We start from the raw sequence: 17,782 nt of genomic DNA on the forward strand, positions 1-17,782 counted from the left end.
CTCCCTCGGCAGAGAGGGGAAAATCCAGGGGGATGAATCAGCAGCGGGCGGGAGTCACGCTGGCGGCGCCGGGGGGAGCAGGAAATCACGCTCGCCGGCCCAGCGTGGCTGTGAATTGAGGCTTTGATTCCCCCAGCTGCCACCGGCACGGGGTGAGCGTGGCCGGCCGGGTCCCGGTGGTGCCTGGCTCCCGACTGCGGTGCCGGTGGGGTAAGAGGGGGGCCCGGTGTCCCCCACGGGAGTCACCATGAGGGGACAGAGCCACATCCCTGTGGCAGGAGGGGCTGCAGCCATCGGTCCCCACCAGCGCTTCCCAGCATGTCCCAGTGCTGTGCCGGTCTGAGGCAGGGCCACACCAGGACGCACCAGTTGCGGCTCCAGTCCCAGCATGAACTGAGATGGAGAAACGCCGGGTCCGGGCTGTCCCCGCCGGCTCCCCCTGCCCGGGGGGGGGACAAGGCACACGCCAGCCCTCGCCAGCAGCTGTGCTGAGATTGGGTTGAAAACCCAATAATCCTGTTAGTGGGAAGAAGGCTGCTTTTTCCCCTAATCCAGTTTGCTCCCATATGCCCTCGCCTGCGGTGTTATAAGCTGCTTTAGCTGCAGATGGGGCTGCACGCGGCACATGCCGGGGCGCGGGGGGAACCCCCCGGCTTTGGGACGGCGCCTCGAGGGGTGCAAGGGCCACGAGTGCTCCTGGGAGCCTCCCCCCGCCACCCTCCCTCGGGGGGGACACAAGGAATGATGTCCCACACGGCCACCAGCTCCCGACGTGACGCATGGTGCCAGGAGCTGGTTTGAGTCCCAAATGCTGGATTTGTAGTTTGGAGCATTTTTACAGTCACGGGCTGCAGCGATGGCTTATCATCGGCTGGGGGAGCGACGGGAAAGGGCTGCGCCATGGCTCATCCTGCCACTCGCTAATTAACACTCGGGAACGGCTTGTTTAAAACCCCGGGGCCCGGGGGAAGCGCCAGGCACCCTGCGAGGATCGCCCACCTTGATCCTGCGCCACTGCCTGGCCGGACTCCCGGCTGCAGGATTCGGGGGCTTGGGGTGCCCCCAGCCCGGGTGGTCTGACAGCTGCTGGGTGCCAGGCTTGGGCATGGGGGGGCTGCAGTGGCCAGAGCCATCCAGACCCTCTTGGGAGCAAATGGTCTTCTCTGAGGGCAAAAGTATCCCATGGGACATCCTGGTGGACATCCTGGTGGACATCCTAAGGACCACTGTGAAGGACATCCCTTGGAGCATCCCAAGGGATACACCACGCTGCAGCAGGACCGTGGTACCCACAAAGAGCCTCTCCGTGGTGCCTCGATGGGCACAGGTCCCCATCCGCACCAGCCAGGGTGGGGGGGCAGTGGAGGGGCGGAAGGGAGGGACAGAGAGGGGGGACAGGAGACCCAGGAATGAGGGGACAGAGATTTTCTGTCCCCAAGCTGAAGGCGTTGCAGAGCCGCTGTAAACACTGGGGGTGTCTCGGTGCAGGAGACTTGAGTTTTGGTGTGACAGTGCCCGGGGGGCTGCCCCCCCCAGATACCTGTAAGTCCCCCCACCTTGCCTGGGCCTCCACAGCCTCAGGGGTCCTGGGGGGGGTGTGTGTGTGTGTATGGTGTGTGTCCCAGCAGGGGGGACTGGCACCAAGCGCCCCTGTCCCACCTTCCTGCCCCGGTGCCCACTGAAGGTCCCGGCTGCCCCCAGCCCACGGGAGGGTCGTGGAGACAGGAGAGATGTGGGGACAGAGGCGGTTCCCGTGGCTGGTGCCAGGGAGCCGTGACATCCCTGCGGAGCTGTGGCTGTCCCCATGGAGCTCCGAGCATCCCCATGGACCTGCGACTATCCCGGCAGAGCTGTGGCCATCCCACGGATCCGTGACTGTCCCCAGGGACCTGTGGCCAACCCCACGGAGCCACGGCCATCCCCGCAGAGCCGTGACCGTCCCCACGGAGCCGTGACGTCCCCACAGAGCCGTGCCCTTGTCAAGGCCCTCGCAGCCTGCGGCGGGCCCGCTCCCCCCACCGTCCCCCCCCAGCCTGCGCCCGTGTGCCCACGCGGCTCCCGCGCCCGGGGAGCAGATGGTTTCCGTGGCAACAGGCGTGATGACGCACGCACCGCGCTCCCACCCCCTCCCCACGGGAGCGAGGGGCGGGGGGCACCCACCGGCGGCAGGGGGCTGCCGGGGCACGCGGGCGCACCGGCACACGCGCGTGCCCACGGTATGGCACGTGCACGCGCGCGACGTGCACGTGCATCAGGTGCCGACGCTCGTACAGGCGCGCGCAGGCTCGCACACGCACCGCGTCCACGCACCTGTGCCCACGGGGTCACGCGTGCATCGACACGCACACGCGTGTACGCGCCTGCATGCACGCACCTGCACACGCATGCGCGCGCCCGCGCCCACCTGCACGCGCCCACGCACGCATGCACGCGCACGCACGTGCCCCCATCCCTCCTTTTCGGCCCCTTCGGGCCGAGCCGTGGCCCCCCCCGGTGTGGTCCCGAGCCCCCGGCCGGGTGCTGCTCCGCAGGGACGGGGGAGCATTTCTCATCTCTTTATTGAAGGAAGACTATTTCTAGAATAAAGGCTACATCGTAATGTCACCTTGTCCCCTGGGCGCTCGGGTCATGTTGTAAAAAGCCGGGGGGGGGGGGGGTTGCGGGGAGCTGGGTGCAGCGCGGGGGCCCAGCCTGCCCGGGGACACCCCCTTGGGGACACCCCCTCGGGGACAGCCCCAGGGGCCCCGGCGGAGGGTGAGCAGGGCCGGAGCGAGGGGACAAACCCCGCTGGGACGGGGGGCTGGTGACAGCGCGGGGGCCCCGCTCCAGCCGCAGGGGAACAAGCAGGGCTGCACCAGAGCTGGGGGGGTGGGGGGGTATCGGGGGTCCCCAGGGTGTGGGGCCAGGCCACCCCGCAGCAGGGATTCTGCGGGAGTGGGGGGGGATGCTGACCGCTGGCAGGGCACTGCGGCAGGGAGCGGCAGCGCCCATCACCGTGGCATCGAGGCCCAGTCGGGCTGTGGGGTTCATCCTGCGTGGGAAGCGGGCAGTGGGGTCTGGGGCGGGGGGCCCGGCTGGCTGCGGGGCCAGGGGTCTCCCACCGGAGCTCACCAGGATTGTGCTGGGTCAGGACCTCCCTCGGACCCGATGCTTTGTGCTTGGGCTGGCGGCTCCGGGCTGCGGCACCGGGAGGGAGCTGGGGGCTCAGGGCTGCGGGGGCAGGAGGGGCCGCGGTGCCGGGACGGGGCTGGGGGCTCGGAGGGGCAGCGGGCACCGTGTGGGGGCCGCTCCCGTCCCAGGTCTCTGCCTGCAGGAGCAGAGCGCTATGGCGTGGGGACAGGGGCGCGGGGGGGGCTTGGGACGCGTGTGACTGTCCCCAGGGGTGACGCCGACACCCCCACGTCGCGCCGTCCTTCCCACCCACGAGGACCGACGTGGGTTCCCCCACCGGGGAGGGGACGGGGACGGGGACCGGCCGGTGCCACCGGTTGTGCTGCAGAGTGTGCGTGGGGGGGTGTGCTCCCCGGCGGTGCCCGGCCGCGTGTCCCCGGTCCCGTTGAGCCGGGTGCGGGGCGGTTGAACATCCCTCAGCTCGATGGGACGCCCCGTCTTCGTCCCCAGAGCTGGGGCGAGCGCAGCCCACGCCGCCGGAGCGCCGCGGCGTCCCCGCACAGTCACAGTGATGGCACGGAGGACGAGGAGACGGTCCCGCTGCGATGCCACGTCCAGCCGTGGGGGAGGAGAGGGGGGGGACCGGAGGGGGGGTGCGGGCCAGTCCGGGGCTCTACATGATGCTGCACTTCCCCTTGATTTTGTCTGTCCTCTTCTGCTTGCTGGAGCGCTTCCCGTCAATGGTGAGGCTCACGTTCCTCCTCTTCTCCAGGTTCAGCAGCTCCTGGAAGAGCTCCTTGACGTTGTAGTTCATCTTGGCCGAGGTCTCCATGAAGGCGCATTTCCACTCCTTGGCCATGGCCTCCCCCTCCCTGCTCTCCACCTCCCGCTGGGTCTCGTCGCACTTGTTGCCCACCAGCATGATGGGGATGCTCTCCACGCTGCCCTTGATCTGCACGATCTGCTGGTAGATGGGCTTCAGCTCCTCCAGGGACTGCTTGCTGGTGACGGAGAAGACCAGGATGAAGGCATGGCCCTTGGAGATGGAGAGACGCTGCATGGCCGGGAACTGGTGGCTGCCCGTGGTGTCGGTGATCTGCAGGGTGCAGACGCTCTTGTCGCAGCTGATGACCTGGCGGTAGGTGTCCTCGATGGTGGGGATGTAGGTGTCCCGAAAGGTCCCCTTCACGAAGCGCAGCACCAGCGAGCTCTTGCCCACGCCGCCGGCGCCGAACACCACCACCCGGTAGTCGTTGCTCTGCTCCGGCATTTTGCCCCGGAGATGCTGCTGCCGCTGCAAGGGAGAGGGCAGAGGGAGGCGTCACACGGAGAGCGGGCGGCTTTGGGAGGGACCCCCCCAGGCACTGGGCTGGGGGGGAGAATGGGGCAGCCGCCCCCAGACCCTAGCTCACAGCTCCCTTTAAGATACAGCCCCCCCTGCTCCAACCAGGCCAACACAACCGGGGGGTCCCGGCACCCCCCCCCCTTGCCCTTGAGATGCCCTTGCCAGCGGCCGGGGCAGAACGACACTCGCCGCCCGCCTGGGGTGCAGCAGCATTTGCTATTTTTACCAGCCGCCCGCTGTGGCCATATGGCCGAGCTGCGGCCACCGGCACAGCAGCTGTGGCCGAGGCTGCCGGGCAGCTTGCTGGGGAGGGGGGGCGGGCACGTCGGGCGCCCGTGGGACCCCCAGAGCCCCCAGACAGCAGGAGCAGCCCTGCAGGGCAGCTGCCAGCCCAGCAAGGAGCCGGTGGCACCCAGAGCCACCGATCGGGCTCTCCCATGCGCGGCGGCTGCTGCCGCTGAGTACGGAGGTGCCATTTCACACACACAGACCTCGGCGCCTGCCACGCTGCCCGGTGCCCTGCCACCCCGTGCCACGCTGCGTTGTGCCCTGCCACCCTGTGCCACCCCCTGCCGCCCCACACTGTCCCCTGCCACCTCGTGCCACCCTGCCCTACCCCGTGTTGTGCCGCCCTGTGCCGTGCCGCTCCGTGCCATCCCTCTGCTCCGCTCCCACCCTGGGCGATGCAGCGGGGAGCAGAGAGATGTGGGCACCGGGGGAGAGCGTGGCATGGCTGTGGGCTCGTGGCCTGCAGGCTCGGAGACCCCCGTGGCTGCCCTCACGCTGCCAAACCTCGGTGCCCGCTCACGGGGGATGCATGAGCCCGGGCAGGGTCCCCACTTGTGCTCCCCCCCCGCCCCGAGCAATGCAGCCCCAGGATGTGAAACAAGAGGGCACAAGGAGCCGCCGACGCCGAGTCCCAGGCTGAGCATCGCCTCGGCCAGGCCCTGCCTCAGTTTCCCTACTGCAGCACAGGAATGGCGGTATCAGCTCTGCCCCATGAGGTGTCCCCGATGCGTGCGGGAGCATCTTGGAGCCTCGTGGCCATTAAACCTGCGGTGGGACGGGGTTTCCGAAGGTGCCCTGCCAACGGCGATGAGCGGGGTGGGAGGGGAGGGAAGGGGGCTGCTTCGGGCAGATACTGGAGGGGGTCAGGTCTGTCCCCAGCTGGCTCTGCTCCCACCACCCTCCACCTCAATTCAGGGACCCACAGGCCTGGAAGCGGGGGGACAGCAAAGCACCTCGGGCAGCGCCACGCTGGTGGCCACCCCAGGCACCTCTGGGGGAACCAGCCCCTTCCCACAGCTGCTGCATCCCCACCCCACAGCACCAGTGGGTCCGGATCCAGCAAGCAGCCCCAATACCCCAGAACATCCCCAAACACCCAGGCAGGGGCTGGTGCCTGGAGAGCCAGGCGAGCAAGCAGCTGGGAGCTGGGGAAGAAGCCCATCACTGTGGCCTCGGGCACCCAAGGAGCTTGTCCCATGGGGGGGTTCCCCGGGGAACAGGGCAGAAAAACACCCCTTGGATCCCACCATGTCGGAAGCATCACCGGCACACCGGGGCCAGGGATGGAGCAGGGGCCGTGGCTGAGCCGGTGCGTGGGAACATCAAATCTCGGCCAGGGCTGGTGACGGTCCTGCCCATCCCACCTGCCCACGGCGCAGCCGAAAGCGCCTCCGGCCTCGTGGCCACGGCGTGGGGCACTGGGGCCGAGGGGCTGGGCTGGCTGGGCCTTCATGGCGCCCGGGGGATGCTCAAAGGCCCCGTGGCCTGTGCCCAGCAGCACCCCAACCCCAAACAGCCCTCTGTGCCTGCGGGTCCGGACCACGGCCTCCCCTCGGCTCCCGGGGATGGGGCCACCGGCCGGCCAGGGACACAGTTCGGGCCTGATCCTGCTGGGGGGCTCTGCACCGCCGCCCCCAGCATCCTCCCACTCGGACCCCCCCAGCGCCCTGGGAGACAAACAGGCGGTGGGGAATGTGGGGGTCGGGTTGGAGGGCAGGGCAGGGCAGGGTGGAGATGGAGGGGCAGGAGAAGGGGCAGGATGGAGATGGAGAGGCAGGGACAGGATGGAGGGGCAGCATGGAGATGGAGGGGCAGGGACAGGATGGAGATGGAGGGGCAGGATGGAGATGGAGGGCGGGAGAAGGGGCAGGATGGAGATGGAGGGGCAGGGACAGGATGGAAAGGCAGGGACAGGATGGAGATGGAGGGGCAGGATGGAGATGGAAGGCAGGAGAAGGGGCAGGATGGCGATGGAGGACGGGAGAAGGGGCAGGGAAGGGGCCGGAGGGAGGGGCAGGGGCAGGACGGCGGGCAGAAGGGGGAGGGCGGCGGGCAGGGGCAGGGACCGGGGTCCCACCGCCCCGGTCCGGGCTCCCGGCCCCGCGCCCTGCCCTTGCCGGGCCCCCCCCCCGCCTCCCCGGTTCCCCCGGTTCCCCCCCGCCGGTGGCGGCTGCCCCGTCCCCGCTTCCCCCGGCTCCCCGCCGCGCCGGTCGCATTGCGGTGCCCGCCGCCTCACCGTGTCCTGCCCGGGATCCGCCCTTGGCTGCGGGCTGCGCGGCGGCCTCAGCGCATGGCCCGGCCCGGGGCGGTCCCGGCGCGGCGGCTCCGGTCCGCCCGGCGCGGCGGGGCTCGGCTCGGTGCGGTGCGGCGGAGCTCGGGCCCGGCCCGGCGCGGCGGGGCTCGGTGCGGTGCGGCGGGGCTGGGCTCGGCTGGGCTCGGCTCGGTGCGGTGCGGTGCGGCCGCCGTAGAGCCGATCCCGCCCCGCCGCCGGCCCCGCCCGCCGCGCCCGCCCCGCCCGGGGCCGCCGGACCCCCGGGTCCAGCCCCGAGCGGCTCCGGGACGGGGCGGCGGCGGCGGCGGAGGGGGACAGGCGGGATGGGGATGCACGGAGAGGGACAGGCGGAGAGGGATGAGGACGGGGACATACGGACAGGGGCACGTGGACAGGGCTGGGGACAGGGACATGCAGGCAGACAGGGCTGGGGACACACGGACAGGGACACATGGACAGGGATGGGGACACACGGACGGGGCTGGGGACACACGGACGGGGACACACGGACAGGGCTGGGGACACACGGACGGGGCTGGGGACACACGGACGGGGACACACGGACAGGGATGGGGACAGGGACAGACAGACAGGGCTGGGGACACACGGACGGGGACACACGGACAGGGCTGGGGACACACGGACGGGGCTGGGGACACACGGACGGGGACACACGGACAGGGATGGGGACAGGGACAGACAGACAGGGATGGGGACACACGGACGGGGACACACGGACAGGGATGGGGACACACAGATGGGGATACATGGACAGAGACATGCAGACAGGGATGGGGACAGGGACACAGGGATGGGGACACACGGACAGGGATGGGGACATGCAGACAGGGACACATGGAGAGGGTTGGGGACATATGGACAGGGATGGGACAGGAACACACAGGGACAGATGGACAGGGATACATGGGGATGAAGACACACAGACAGGCGTGTGGACACGTGGACCACACAGGCACAGGTGGGGACACGGACACACATGAAGAGGAACACGGATGCACAGACAGGGATGCACAGCCCAGGGACACATGGACAGGGACAGAGACCCACAGATGGTGAGAGGGGGACTGAGGGACACACAGACAGGACAGATGGACACCGACACTCCAAGCTGGCAGGGAGCAGGCAGTGGCAGGGTGTTGTAAGCCCCCCCGGCAGTTGGGGGTGGCCTGGGCTGCAGGGTCCAGTTTTGGGGACACAGCTGCCAGTGCTGCCACCGCGCCATGCCAGCACAGGGCCGGGAAGCCGTGCGCGGTGGCACCGTAGGGCCTGCGTCACCAACTGCAGTGTCCCCTCCCTGGGCACCATGGCAGAGTGGAATCAGGAGCCCCAAAGTCCCTCCCCAGCCAGGGCCAGAGCTGCTCCTCACAGCAGCACCTGGGCCACAACCCCCCTGTGAGGGGACGTGTTGGGGGTCCTTGGATGGCACTCGGGGAGGAGGGGGGCCATGGGACCCTCAAGCCCACTTCCCCAGGGCCAGCTGAGCAGGATCGGGGCCTGAGCAGCTTACGGGTACGGGCTCAAGGGCTGACTGTCCCCAGCGAGGCCTTACCACAGAGGGGCCAGCTCCTGCTCCGAGGGTCCTGCAGCTGAGACGCAGCCCCCCCAAGAGCCATGGGGCTCTGCTGCAGGGGAAAATCCAGCTCCCTGCCCCGCTGCCGGCACGGGGTACAGGGTGGCTGGAGCTTGAGGTGACCACAGGCCCTGGGAGTCGAAGGTCCCTGCCAAGGTCAGGGTCTGCTGGCGCTGGGGACCATGGCCGGGGGGCTGCTGGTCCAGCGGAGGGGCTGCCAGGCCAGGCTGCGTGACTCACGCTCACTCCTGAGCAGCAGCAATTAAAATCCGCAGCTTCTATTAATAGCTGCCGGCGGAGGAGCGGGGCCATGGCGGCACCCACGCGGCTGTCAACACGCATCCCATTGAGAAGCACTGCCGGGCCCTGCGGGAGCAGAGGCGGGGGGGCAACTACGGCCACCTCTCCCCCAGCCCCCGTGGGGGAGAGCAGCCTTCCCCCTCAGGGACAGGGCCCAGTCCGGCAGCCACAGGGACGGGGTGGTGGGTAGCCACAGCCCCTTCCCAATGAAAAGCCACCCTGCCAGGCAGTCCCCCATCCATCCCTGCAGTCCCCTGCAGCGTTATTAGCTGGACCGATACTACTCGTTAGAGGAAATGAATGAGTTTCCTTGATCATTTTCACTGCGGCTCCTCCTCCGTTTCATTCAGTCCCCAGCTCCCCGCCAAGCCTTACGCAACAGGGAGGCTGCCGGCTGCACACGCAAGGCTGAATCACACCGATGGCAAGCAGGCTGTGGGGTGGGAGAAGGGGGGACAACTGGATGATCCTGCCCCCACCAGCCAACTCGTGCTGCCACCCACCCGGTCCCCTTGGTGGGGTTTGCCACCCCGAGGAGGGGGGCAGGGGGATCTCAGCCCACCTCAGGGACGTGCACGTGCACCTGCCACGTGATCTGGGCACCGAGCAGCCGGCAGAGCAACGGGGGACTTCAAATAAACAAGTGACACAAAGGGGAGAAGGCCAGAGCCTTTATTGGGAGCAGCAGATGGGACTTGTCCTTCTCCACTCCTAAACCAACGCAGGAGCACTGGACTTTGCCACTCACAGGTGAATAATCCTCCCCCCCCACGCGTGAAGGAGCACCCCCAGGGTGGCAGGAAGAGGGGTGACAGCTCAGCAGCTCGCAACACTTCACAACCTCCATCCCTGCTCCCCCAGCCAGCCCTGAGACCAAATTCCACCAGCAGAAAGGGTATAAGATGGACACTCCAGCCCCTTCCCCCTGCTGTCATGCTGCCCCCACACCCAAGGACCTCGGGGGGGGGGAAGTGTCACCCATCCCTGCTTGCATTAGGGGAGCCCTGCTCGTCTCTTGGGCACTGGTTAAGAAATCTCCTCCCATGAACAGCTTGTCTTGGCTTTAGTACATCAGCCCGTGGAGTGAAGATGGGGAAGGATGAGGAGGATGAGATGGGGGACAGGACGCTAGGATACACCATGACCTCAGAGCCCCACCTTTACCAAAACCATGCTCGCATTTGCTTAGATACAGGGGGGAGGAACAAACAAACAAACAAACAAACTATAAGCATTAGCTGTAGAAATTCAGAGGCAGAAGCAGGAAGCCCATGGTCATGCCTGAGAAGGGACACTCGGCGTTGTGCCCCCCAACCCAGCATCACACCTCACCTCTCCCCCCTTGTCTCACTGGCCTGGGACAACCACCAGCACAGAGAAACACCCGATGGGAGTGACACTGCCCTGCATGAGTTGCCTGCGAGAAGTGAAATAACACACAGAGGTTTACCACATCGAGGCAAATTACATTCTCATCAGGCCCTGCTAATTTGTGTCATCTGAGGCCTAAAATAACCCTCCCTCCCCCCTTCCACTCCAGGTTTTTCAAAGGAAGATTAATTGACTTTGGTATGTTGCAGCAATTAAAATAGCAAGCACCAGGAACTGTCAGATGATCCTCATCAGCCTCCATATGCTGCAGCTGTGCCAACCACTGGCTCCAAGATGCTGCTTCACAGTCTCACCCATCCTTCTTCCCACTTGGATCATGATAACAGGGACTGCACCACAGCTAAGCCCGCTCTACATCATTATAATTCCATCAGCACTTCTAAAAGCTTTGCCTTGCCTGCAGAAGCTGCTGCACAAGCAAAGGCTACATCTAATTAAAATGCATCCCCCGCGAGAGGCCAGTGAGGAGCCCGGCTGCATTACCCTGCCGGGCTGCAGAGCGGGAGCCGCTCTCTTGTGTTACAGCCACAGGAGGTTCCCAGCTCCAGCCTCTGATCCGAGCTCCTCGCCTAGGAGGGCAAATCCAAAGGATCACAACAGGATCCACAGCAGGCTGAGCTTCCCCAGGGGCTGCACTCTGGAGAGACAGAAAGATCTGCTCATGTGCAGTCAGATTGCAAGCACCTCTAATCAGCCCTTCCACAACCTCACAAACCCCCAGGGAAGAGATTTCTCTCCTTTGAAAACACCAACAAAACGCCCTGCAAAGCCTCTGTAGCACAGCACAGCCAACGTGAGCCTGCTGACAGCGAGAGCAGAGGCTCTGGGAGCAGCCCCAAAGATGTGTTTGATAGTGACTGCTAAACCTATTTCATTGCAGACCATTTAAACACAAGCGCTTGCCCTAAAATATTAATGCTGAAAATTGCTGCTGCCCGTTTCTCACAAACTAATGGATCCCAGGCTCCGCGAATGCTGTAAGAGCCTGCAGACAGGGCCATGAGGATTTTCAAACAATACTTTAACACACTGCTGGACGTTTTCTTTAGGGAATGATCAACATATGGATGAGATACAGAGAACGAAGCATGGGACAGGGGCATGGCCCAACCTCATTTCTTCCATTAATCACTCTGAGAAACAAAAGCTCCCAGAGCCACTCGTGGGTTAAAATGGAAGCTCTGCTCAGAGGGAGCAGTGGCACCAGGCACACCGAGCAGCCCCAGAAGGGATGTTATTTTTGGCAGTTATTACAACCAGGTTTTGCTCAAAACTAAGCTAGCAAAAGCAGCTTAGTGCAGCTGTGCAATCCGTGATCCCACCTGCTTTTGACTTTATTTCTGTTATTGTTTCTCACCTTCTCAGAGCCTGAGAGCCAAGGAAGCATGCTCTCAGCCATAGCTTCTGCAATGAGTGTGAGGGGAAGGAGGGAGGGGGCTGGCTGTGCAGATTAACAGAAAGCCACATGCTTGATGAGCTCTTTGAAGGCAGCCTTAGAACCAGATTCTTAATGTTTTGTGTTGACTAATCTCTGCACAAGCTGCCGCACCTGCAGATCCAACAGGCAGGGACAATACCTTGTGACACCTACACTGGGACACTCCTCATTTTTATCTCCCTCTGAGCACAAAGGAAGAAATTCTCCAGGTCAATATGGAAATAGCGCTGGACTGTGATCTTTCACTTGGCTGTTGAGCTTCAGTGTCCCCCTTGGCTGAAGAAGAGGCTCATCTCTGGTGCCGTTTGCAAGGGAAGGAGGTGAGGTTTGCTTTCCATCGCTCCCGTGCTCACCACTTGAAGAAGACCAGCCCAGCCAGAGCTGTGTAGCCCAGCACCAGAAAGAGAACCTTCAAGAGACGGTCATTCTTGTCTTCCAACTCCTTTGCAAGGATCTCAAAGAAGGTGATGAACAGGAAAGTGCCCCCTGCAATGCCTTGCAGGAGCAGGGAAGTGATGTTGCTGGCTGCATTTTGGGTGCTTTCAATCCCCATCCCAATGCTAATGCCCAGAGGAATCATCAGGCTCACCGTCACAGCCATCTTCACAGCATCCTTCAGTGGTAACGAGGTCTTGGCCATGCTGATGCCCAATGCCACCGCTACCAGCGTCTCGTGAATTGCAACTCCGAGGAACAAGCTCATGACTTTGCCGCCCTCCTCCTGCAAGCCCAGGGCCAGTCCCTCAAAGATGGAATGCGTACACAAAGCAAACACCAGCCCGATGAGCCGTAAGGGGCTGGAGCGGGAGAGCTCCTGGATATTCAGGCCGTGGCTGTGGGAGTGGTGACCATGGTCACTGTACAATGTGCGTCCCCGGGAAGATGCAATGAAGGGACTCTCGTATTCAGAGTCACTCCCGACATCCGAACCGGCATTGAAGGTCTCTAAGTCAATGAAGGAGGGCTTTTCCTTCTGGAAGGTCAAGATGAGCTGCTCCACAAAGACCGTCACAAAGAAGCCAACCATCATGATGGTCTCAGCCACTGGGTAGTCTGTGGTCACGTTCCCCTGCCTGAGAACTTCATCAAGCTGGAACGAAGCAAACAATCCACAGTGAATCAGTCACCTTTGTCCCTCTAAAGGGAAATATTCCTATTGTGCTCACACACAACTCTAAAACGGACACTAAAAATTGATCCATGATGCTCTAATACCCTTGTATACAGGCCTCAACATAAGAGACAGGGAACCCATTTCCCTTCCAGTGGAAGGTTTGTGGCTGTCTGCAAGTGTTCGGAACACAGGCTCGATAGCAGGAGTTTAAGCCTCGCACCACAGGCAATGCTCAGCCTCCTTCTGCACCAAAAAAAGACTCCAGTGACTCCACCCAGACAGTCAGCAGTAGCCAAATGGGAGGCAGGCACAGCTCACCCTCCTGATCTGAAACACCAGGCACAACACAGCTGTTTCTGAGGAGGCTTTGCAGGCCACTCTGGCAAGGAGTGGACCTCTAACCCTCCACTTCCATTTTCCACAGGGGCAGAGGTCTGGTGGCCTGGGCTCCTGCAGGGCAGAAGGGAGGGTAGCTATCCCCCGTATAGGGGTCCCTAACATACTCAGTGGCACAGGTTCATTAAAATTGCTCATAAGCAAGAGGCTCGTAAGCAGTTACCTTTTCTCTGACAGCAGGCAGCAAGGCATTGAAGCAGGTGGCCAGGAAGACCCCTCCTCCAAAAGAATTGCAGAGGGCGAGGACCTTCTTGGAGCGATGAGCTTTCTCGTAATCAGCCTCAATTATCTTGACAGGGAGGAGGGACCCAGCCAGCATGAGGACACAGATGCCCAGCAGACACAACACTTTGGCAACCATGATCTTCATTGTGCTTCCTGGTGAACGCTCGCTGCCAAGGGCCCTGTGGATGGCAGCTGGTGGGGGTCCCTCTGGCCACTGTTAGAGCAGGCACATCAGCAGGCAATGGCACAGACAGACCTCAAGGGAAAGGTACTCCTGGGCTCAGTACCTGTGGACAGGAGTAAAAAAAAAAAGAAAAAAAAAAGAGAGGTTTTCCTAGATAAGCATATACTGTGCAGAACAGTACCTTGCATCTCAAGCTGCGTGCCAGCCTCTATACATCAATGACCTTAACTCCCCAGAGGCAAGGAGTGGAGATGACAGCAGCAGCACCTCACATACAATGGCAGAGAAAAACTTAACTGCAGCAACTTAAAAACCTTGTAAGAATTGTACTGGCCACGCAGAACTGGCACAGCCTTAGTTTTTAGAGGTTCCATTTGAAACACCTACACCATGACAGACACAAAACACTTGATCTTGCAATAAGATCCACCTGAGTCCAACTAAAGGATCAAATCTTTGTTTTTTAACCATGAGAAAAGAATATGGACTTGAGCTGGTGGTATTTGTCACCCAGAAATTAACTTAAAGTTCTCCCTTCAACATCCATACAGGTTTTTTTGTACTGCCCTTGAAGCAAGAATATCGGATTCATACATGCTTGGTTTCCCAAGCCACTGTCACCATCTCACTAGGGTGGGCTGCAGCCTCTACAGTTGGTTGCTTGTTCTGAACCAGGAGTCAGAGGAAGTTTTGATTGCTGATTGATATGCTCATCTCTAAAGGGAAACCCTACAGAGAAATTCACTGCAAGGTTCTGTTGTCCATAGGGTGTACCAAAAGAGGAGGCAGAGGTTGTTTCATACAAGAGAAAAATGCCAAGATTTGAGTTGCCTAGGTCACAAAAATTGACTCAATCTGAAATGTAAAAGTGTTTCCCTGCAAGTTACATGCAGTGGCAGTAAAACTTGTTTTCCTAAAATCATTTTACAAAATAACAATGCTATTTATAAAATCTATTTATAAAAATACATAAACGTGAACAGGTCCCTCTACTGCTGCTCATTCTTGCAGCAGCACAGCCAGCACCTCAGAGGATTTCACTTACCACTTGCACCAAATTGACTTGTAAAGTCAAATCAATGGCACCTCAAGAAGCTTCTCTTGCAGGTCACCCAGGTAAGGGCTGCCAGACAGCCCCCAGCACTGACAAGATGCTGCAGTGTGCATCGGGGTCGCAAACTAACACTGAACACTTCCAGCCACACTGACACCCACACCCGTGATGGACAAGGTAAATAATTGGATACCTGTTTGTTGGAGCGGCAAATTAATTTTAATACGAGAGATTCCTGAGGCTAAAGTCTCCCTTGAGGGCTGACAGCATTAATCACTATCACCATTTCTGCACAGCGGGCGGCATAAATGGTGCTTTTATTAAAATGAAAGCAGGAGACTGAATGACTCTGTACTTGGTAAGGGAGTTTAAAGCCTTTTTCCGAGTTTGCTGTTAAAGCAGGAGTGAACAGAGAGGTCATGGCGGTCAGGCCATCTGCGGCAGGTCTGGTTCTCAGCCGGGTATCCAAGGGAAGTGATGTTCATCAGAAGAAAACCCTGCTCAGATGACACTGATTGACTCACTCCCTGGTGAACCCAGCAGACGAGCCAGGTCTGAACAAGTCCAGAGCCTGAAATCTTGGTGTATGTTGACAGGGCTTCCACAGCAGGCAGCCTGTCACTGCGGCTGACGAGCAGGCTCCCTCTCCAGAGGCATTGACTCCAGGACTGCCAACGCTCATCAGCACTGTGCTGACACAGCTAACGAGTCACACTGCCTTTGTAAAGCACGCGCTGCGGTTTCAGCATCAACAGAACGACAAGGGTTTCACGTCGCACGGTGATGGTGTGTTGTTATGCCAAGCTTCTCAAATGAACTCTCAGAAAACGACGTTAGCAACAACGCCTTGGGATTACAGATCACAAGAGCCTATGACTGCACCTGCTGGGTGTGAAGGCACCACCCACACCTGCTGTGTTAAGGCAGCCAGACAGCTCCCAGGACAGAGGAGAGAAAGAAAAACCTCCTTTTTCCAGAATTCACACCTCCTCTGGAACATGCCTGGCTTCCACTCAGAAATTCAGAAACCCCTGATCTAATTTTTTTTTTTCCTTTTCTTTTTCTAACCCAGCAACAGCCCCCAACAAAGCACAGAGCCTCAAGCTCCCGACAGCAGGTGGAGCAGCCGCCCTCCAGTGCCCCCTGACCTGGGGCAGAAAGCAGCTTAGCGAAAAACAAAGCGGTAAAGTACAAGAAATACCTTGTGTTTCTCCTCGCCTGCTCTTTCTGACAGCCCAGCGTTCAGAAGCCAGCGCCACCAACGTCTGGACTATTTCACCAGCCTGAAAACTTCTGTAATAAAGAATTAACTCAGGACAGGTACTGCTTGGCTTAGTGGCCCATAATGAAACATTCAAGCAATGAAAAAGTGTTATATAAAAGTACGCAGCCCTCTGTGGGAGGAAAAAAAAAAAAGGGGGGGGTGTCCTTGTGTGATCCTTTCAGTATCAGTTTTTTCTGCTAAAAACACGTGCTTACGATGCCCCCAACACAGCGAAGACAGCACGATGCTGAAACCAGGCTGGATTCCCCCAGAGCCCCACCTGTCCCAGTACCTCCCAACACCTGAAGCCTCTTGAAATCGTCCTGGTCACCCTGGAGAAGGGGGTGCTGGGCTCCTCCCAGGCCACCAGAGCAGACATAAACCTGCTTGAGCACCCCCAAAACGTGCAGAAATGGGCGGCGGGGGACGACGGGACTAGAAGGGTCACTGGGAGAAGGGGGTCGTCAGCCCGGGACTTGCTTCAAGCGGGGAGCGGGATGTCCCCTCACAGCAGGGACGGGGCCCTGCCTGAGCCCTCCCCCGCCCCCCAAACCCGGCCACCGACCCCCCCAGCCCCCATTTACCTCAGCAACAGCCCCCCCCAGCCCCGCTATTACCCCCGTAACGCCTCCCGACCCCCCAGCCCCGCCATTACCTCACGAAACCGCCCCCCGCCCGCCCTTACCCCCAACCGCCACCTCCCGTTACCTCGGCAACGGCCCCCCCCCACATCCACTCACGCGCCGGCTCCCGCTCGCGCCCCCGTCCAGGCAGCCTCCTCAACGCGCTCCCGCCCACGACGCCCTCCCATTGGCCGCGACGGGAAGTCCGGCTTGCCCATTGGCCGCGAGAGCCGCCCATCAGCCCGCCCACGCTTGGCTGTGTCTCGGTGTTTGCGGGAAGCCGCCGAATAACGCCCGCGGGAAACACGGAACGGGACGGCGGGTTCCGGGGCACCGGCGGCCCCGCAGAGCTGTCCCGGGAGAGCTAGGAGGGAGGCGGCCAAACCGGCGGAGGAGACCCACGGCCAAGGAAGAGCATCCTCCACCACTACATCCCCTATTCCTGCAGGTTTTCAGCTGCTTTTAGTTAAAGAAACACATCAATTCATTAGAACAGCGCAGAAGGCCCCACGGAGAGCAGAAGCGAACCTAAACAAATATCAGTTTTCTTGCTGTCAGCAAAGTTAGGAGATGTGGGAGTTCAGAAGGAAACCCTCTCTGCCTCAAACAGGCTGCCAGCTCCCTGCTTCGAGTTCAGCCACAGGCACAGCAGGCAAGCCATACCCAGAGCCGCAGGCACCAAAACGCCAGTCCTCCTCCATCGAGGACCAGCCAGAGCCTTACCAGAGCAGGAGAGCTTCCCCCTGGAGAGCTGCTCCTTGGACTCCATGGTATAAAAAGAAAAACAACAAGAGGCTTGAAGAGATAGATCTATAGCTACAAAAGAACAAGCAGGGTAAGGAAAGAAAACAGCACCAAAATGACCTGAAAAGGGAGGGGGAAAAAAATCCCTGCAGTTTCCTCCTTTTGGACAATTCTTGAACTCTTTCTTTCCACACTGTCCCACAGTCTGAAACTTCTCCTTTTGTTAGGTTACAAAAAACAGCTGGAGAGAACTTAAAGGGAGTAGCGGAAGCAGAAATGGAAAGAAAGATTTCCTGTTTCTGTCCTGCAGAAATACACAGGGGGAGCATTTCAGCGGGAAAGAATGCAAAAAAACTTGAAGAGGCAGATAAAACCCATCTGTAGGCTGTGCCTGGCAGTGGCCCCGGCCCCGAGGGATGACCCCGCACAAGCCTCTGCGGT

The 17,782-nt window shown here is 61.0% G+C and overlaps 2 protein-coding genes across 2 annotated transcripts; both read right to left on the bottom strand.

Moving 5' to 3' along the window:
• Positions 1–3,776: 3,776 nt before the first annotated feature.
• On the bottom strand, positions 3,777–7,219 carry DIRAS1 (DIRAS family GTPase 1). Its single transcript, XM_049809009.1, has 2 exons — positions 6,981–7,219; positions 3,777–4,405 (listed from the first exon to the last, which is right to left on the bottom strand). Exon 2 carries the CDS (start codon positions 4,379–4,381, stop codon positions 3,785–3,787), a length of 597 nt encoding a protein of 198 aa, XP_049664966.1. The 5' UTR covers positions 4,382–4,405; positions 6,981–7,219; the 3' UTR covers positions 3,777–3,784.
• Positions 7,220–9,565: 2,346 nt separating this feature from the next.
• Positions 9,566–17,777, bottom strand: SLC39A3 (solute carrier family 39 member 3). The gene is made up of 4 exons (XM_049807545.1): positions 16,715–17,777; positions 15,912–16,003; positions 13,411–13,759; positions 9,566–12,827 (listed from the first exon to the last, which is right to left on the bottom strand). Exons 3-4 carry the CDS (start codon positions 13,615–13,617, stop codon positions 12,087–12,089), a joined length of 948 nt encoding a protein of 315 aa, XP_049663502.1. The 5' UTR covers positions 13,618–13,759; positions 15,912–16,003; positions 16,715–17,777; the 3' UTR covers positions 9,566–12,086.
• Positions 17,778–17,782: the final 5 nt, after the last annotated feature.

This window comes from Accipiter gentilis, chromosome 8, assembly GCF_929443795.1.
Source record: "Accipiter gentilis chromosome 8, bAccGen1.1, whole genome shotgun sequence".
NCBI classification, from domain to species: Eukaryota; Metazoa; Chordata; class Aves; order Accipitriformes; family Accipitridae; genus Astur; species Astur gentilis.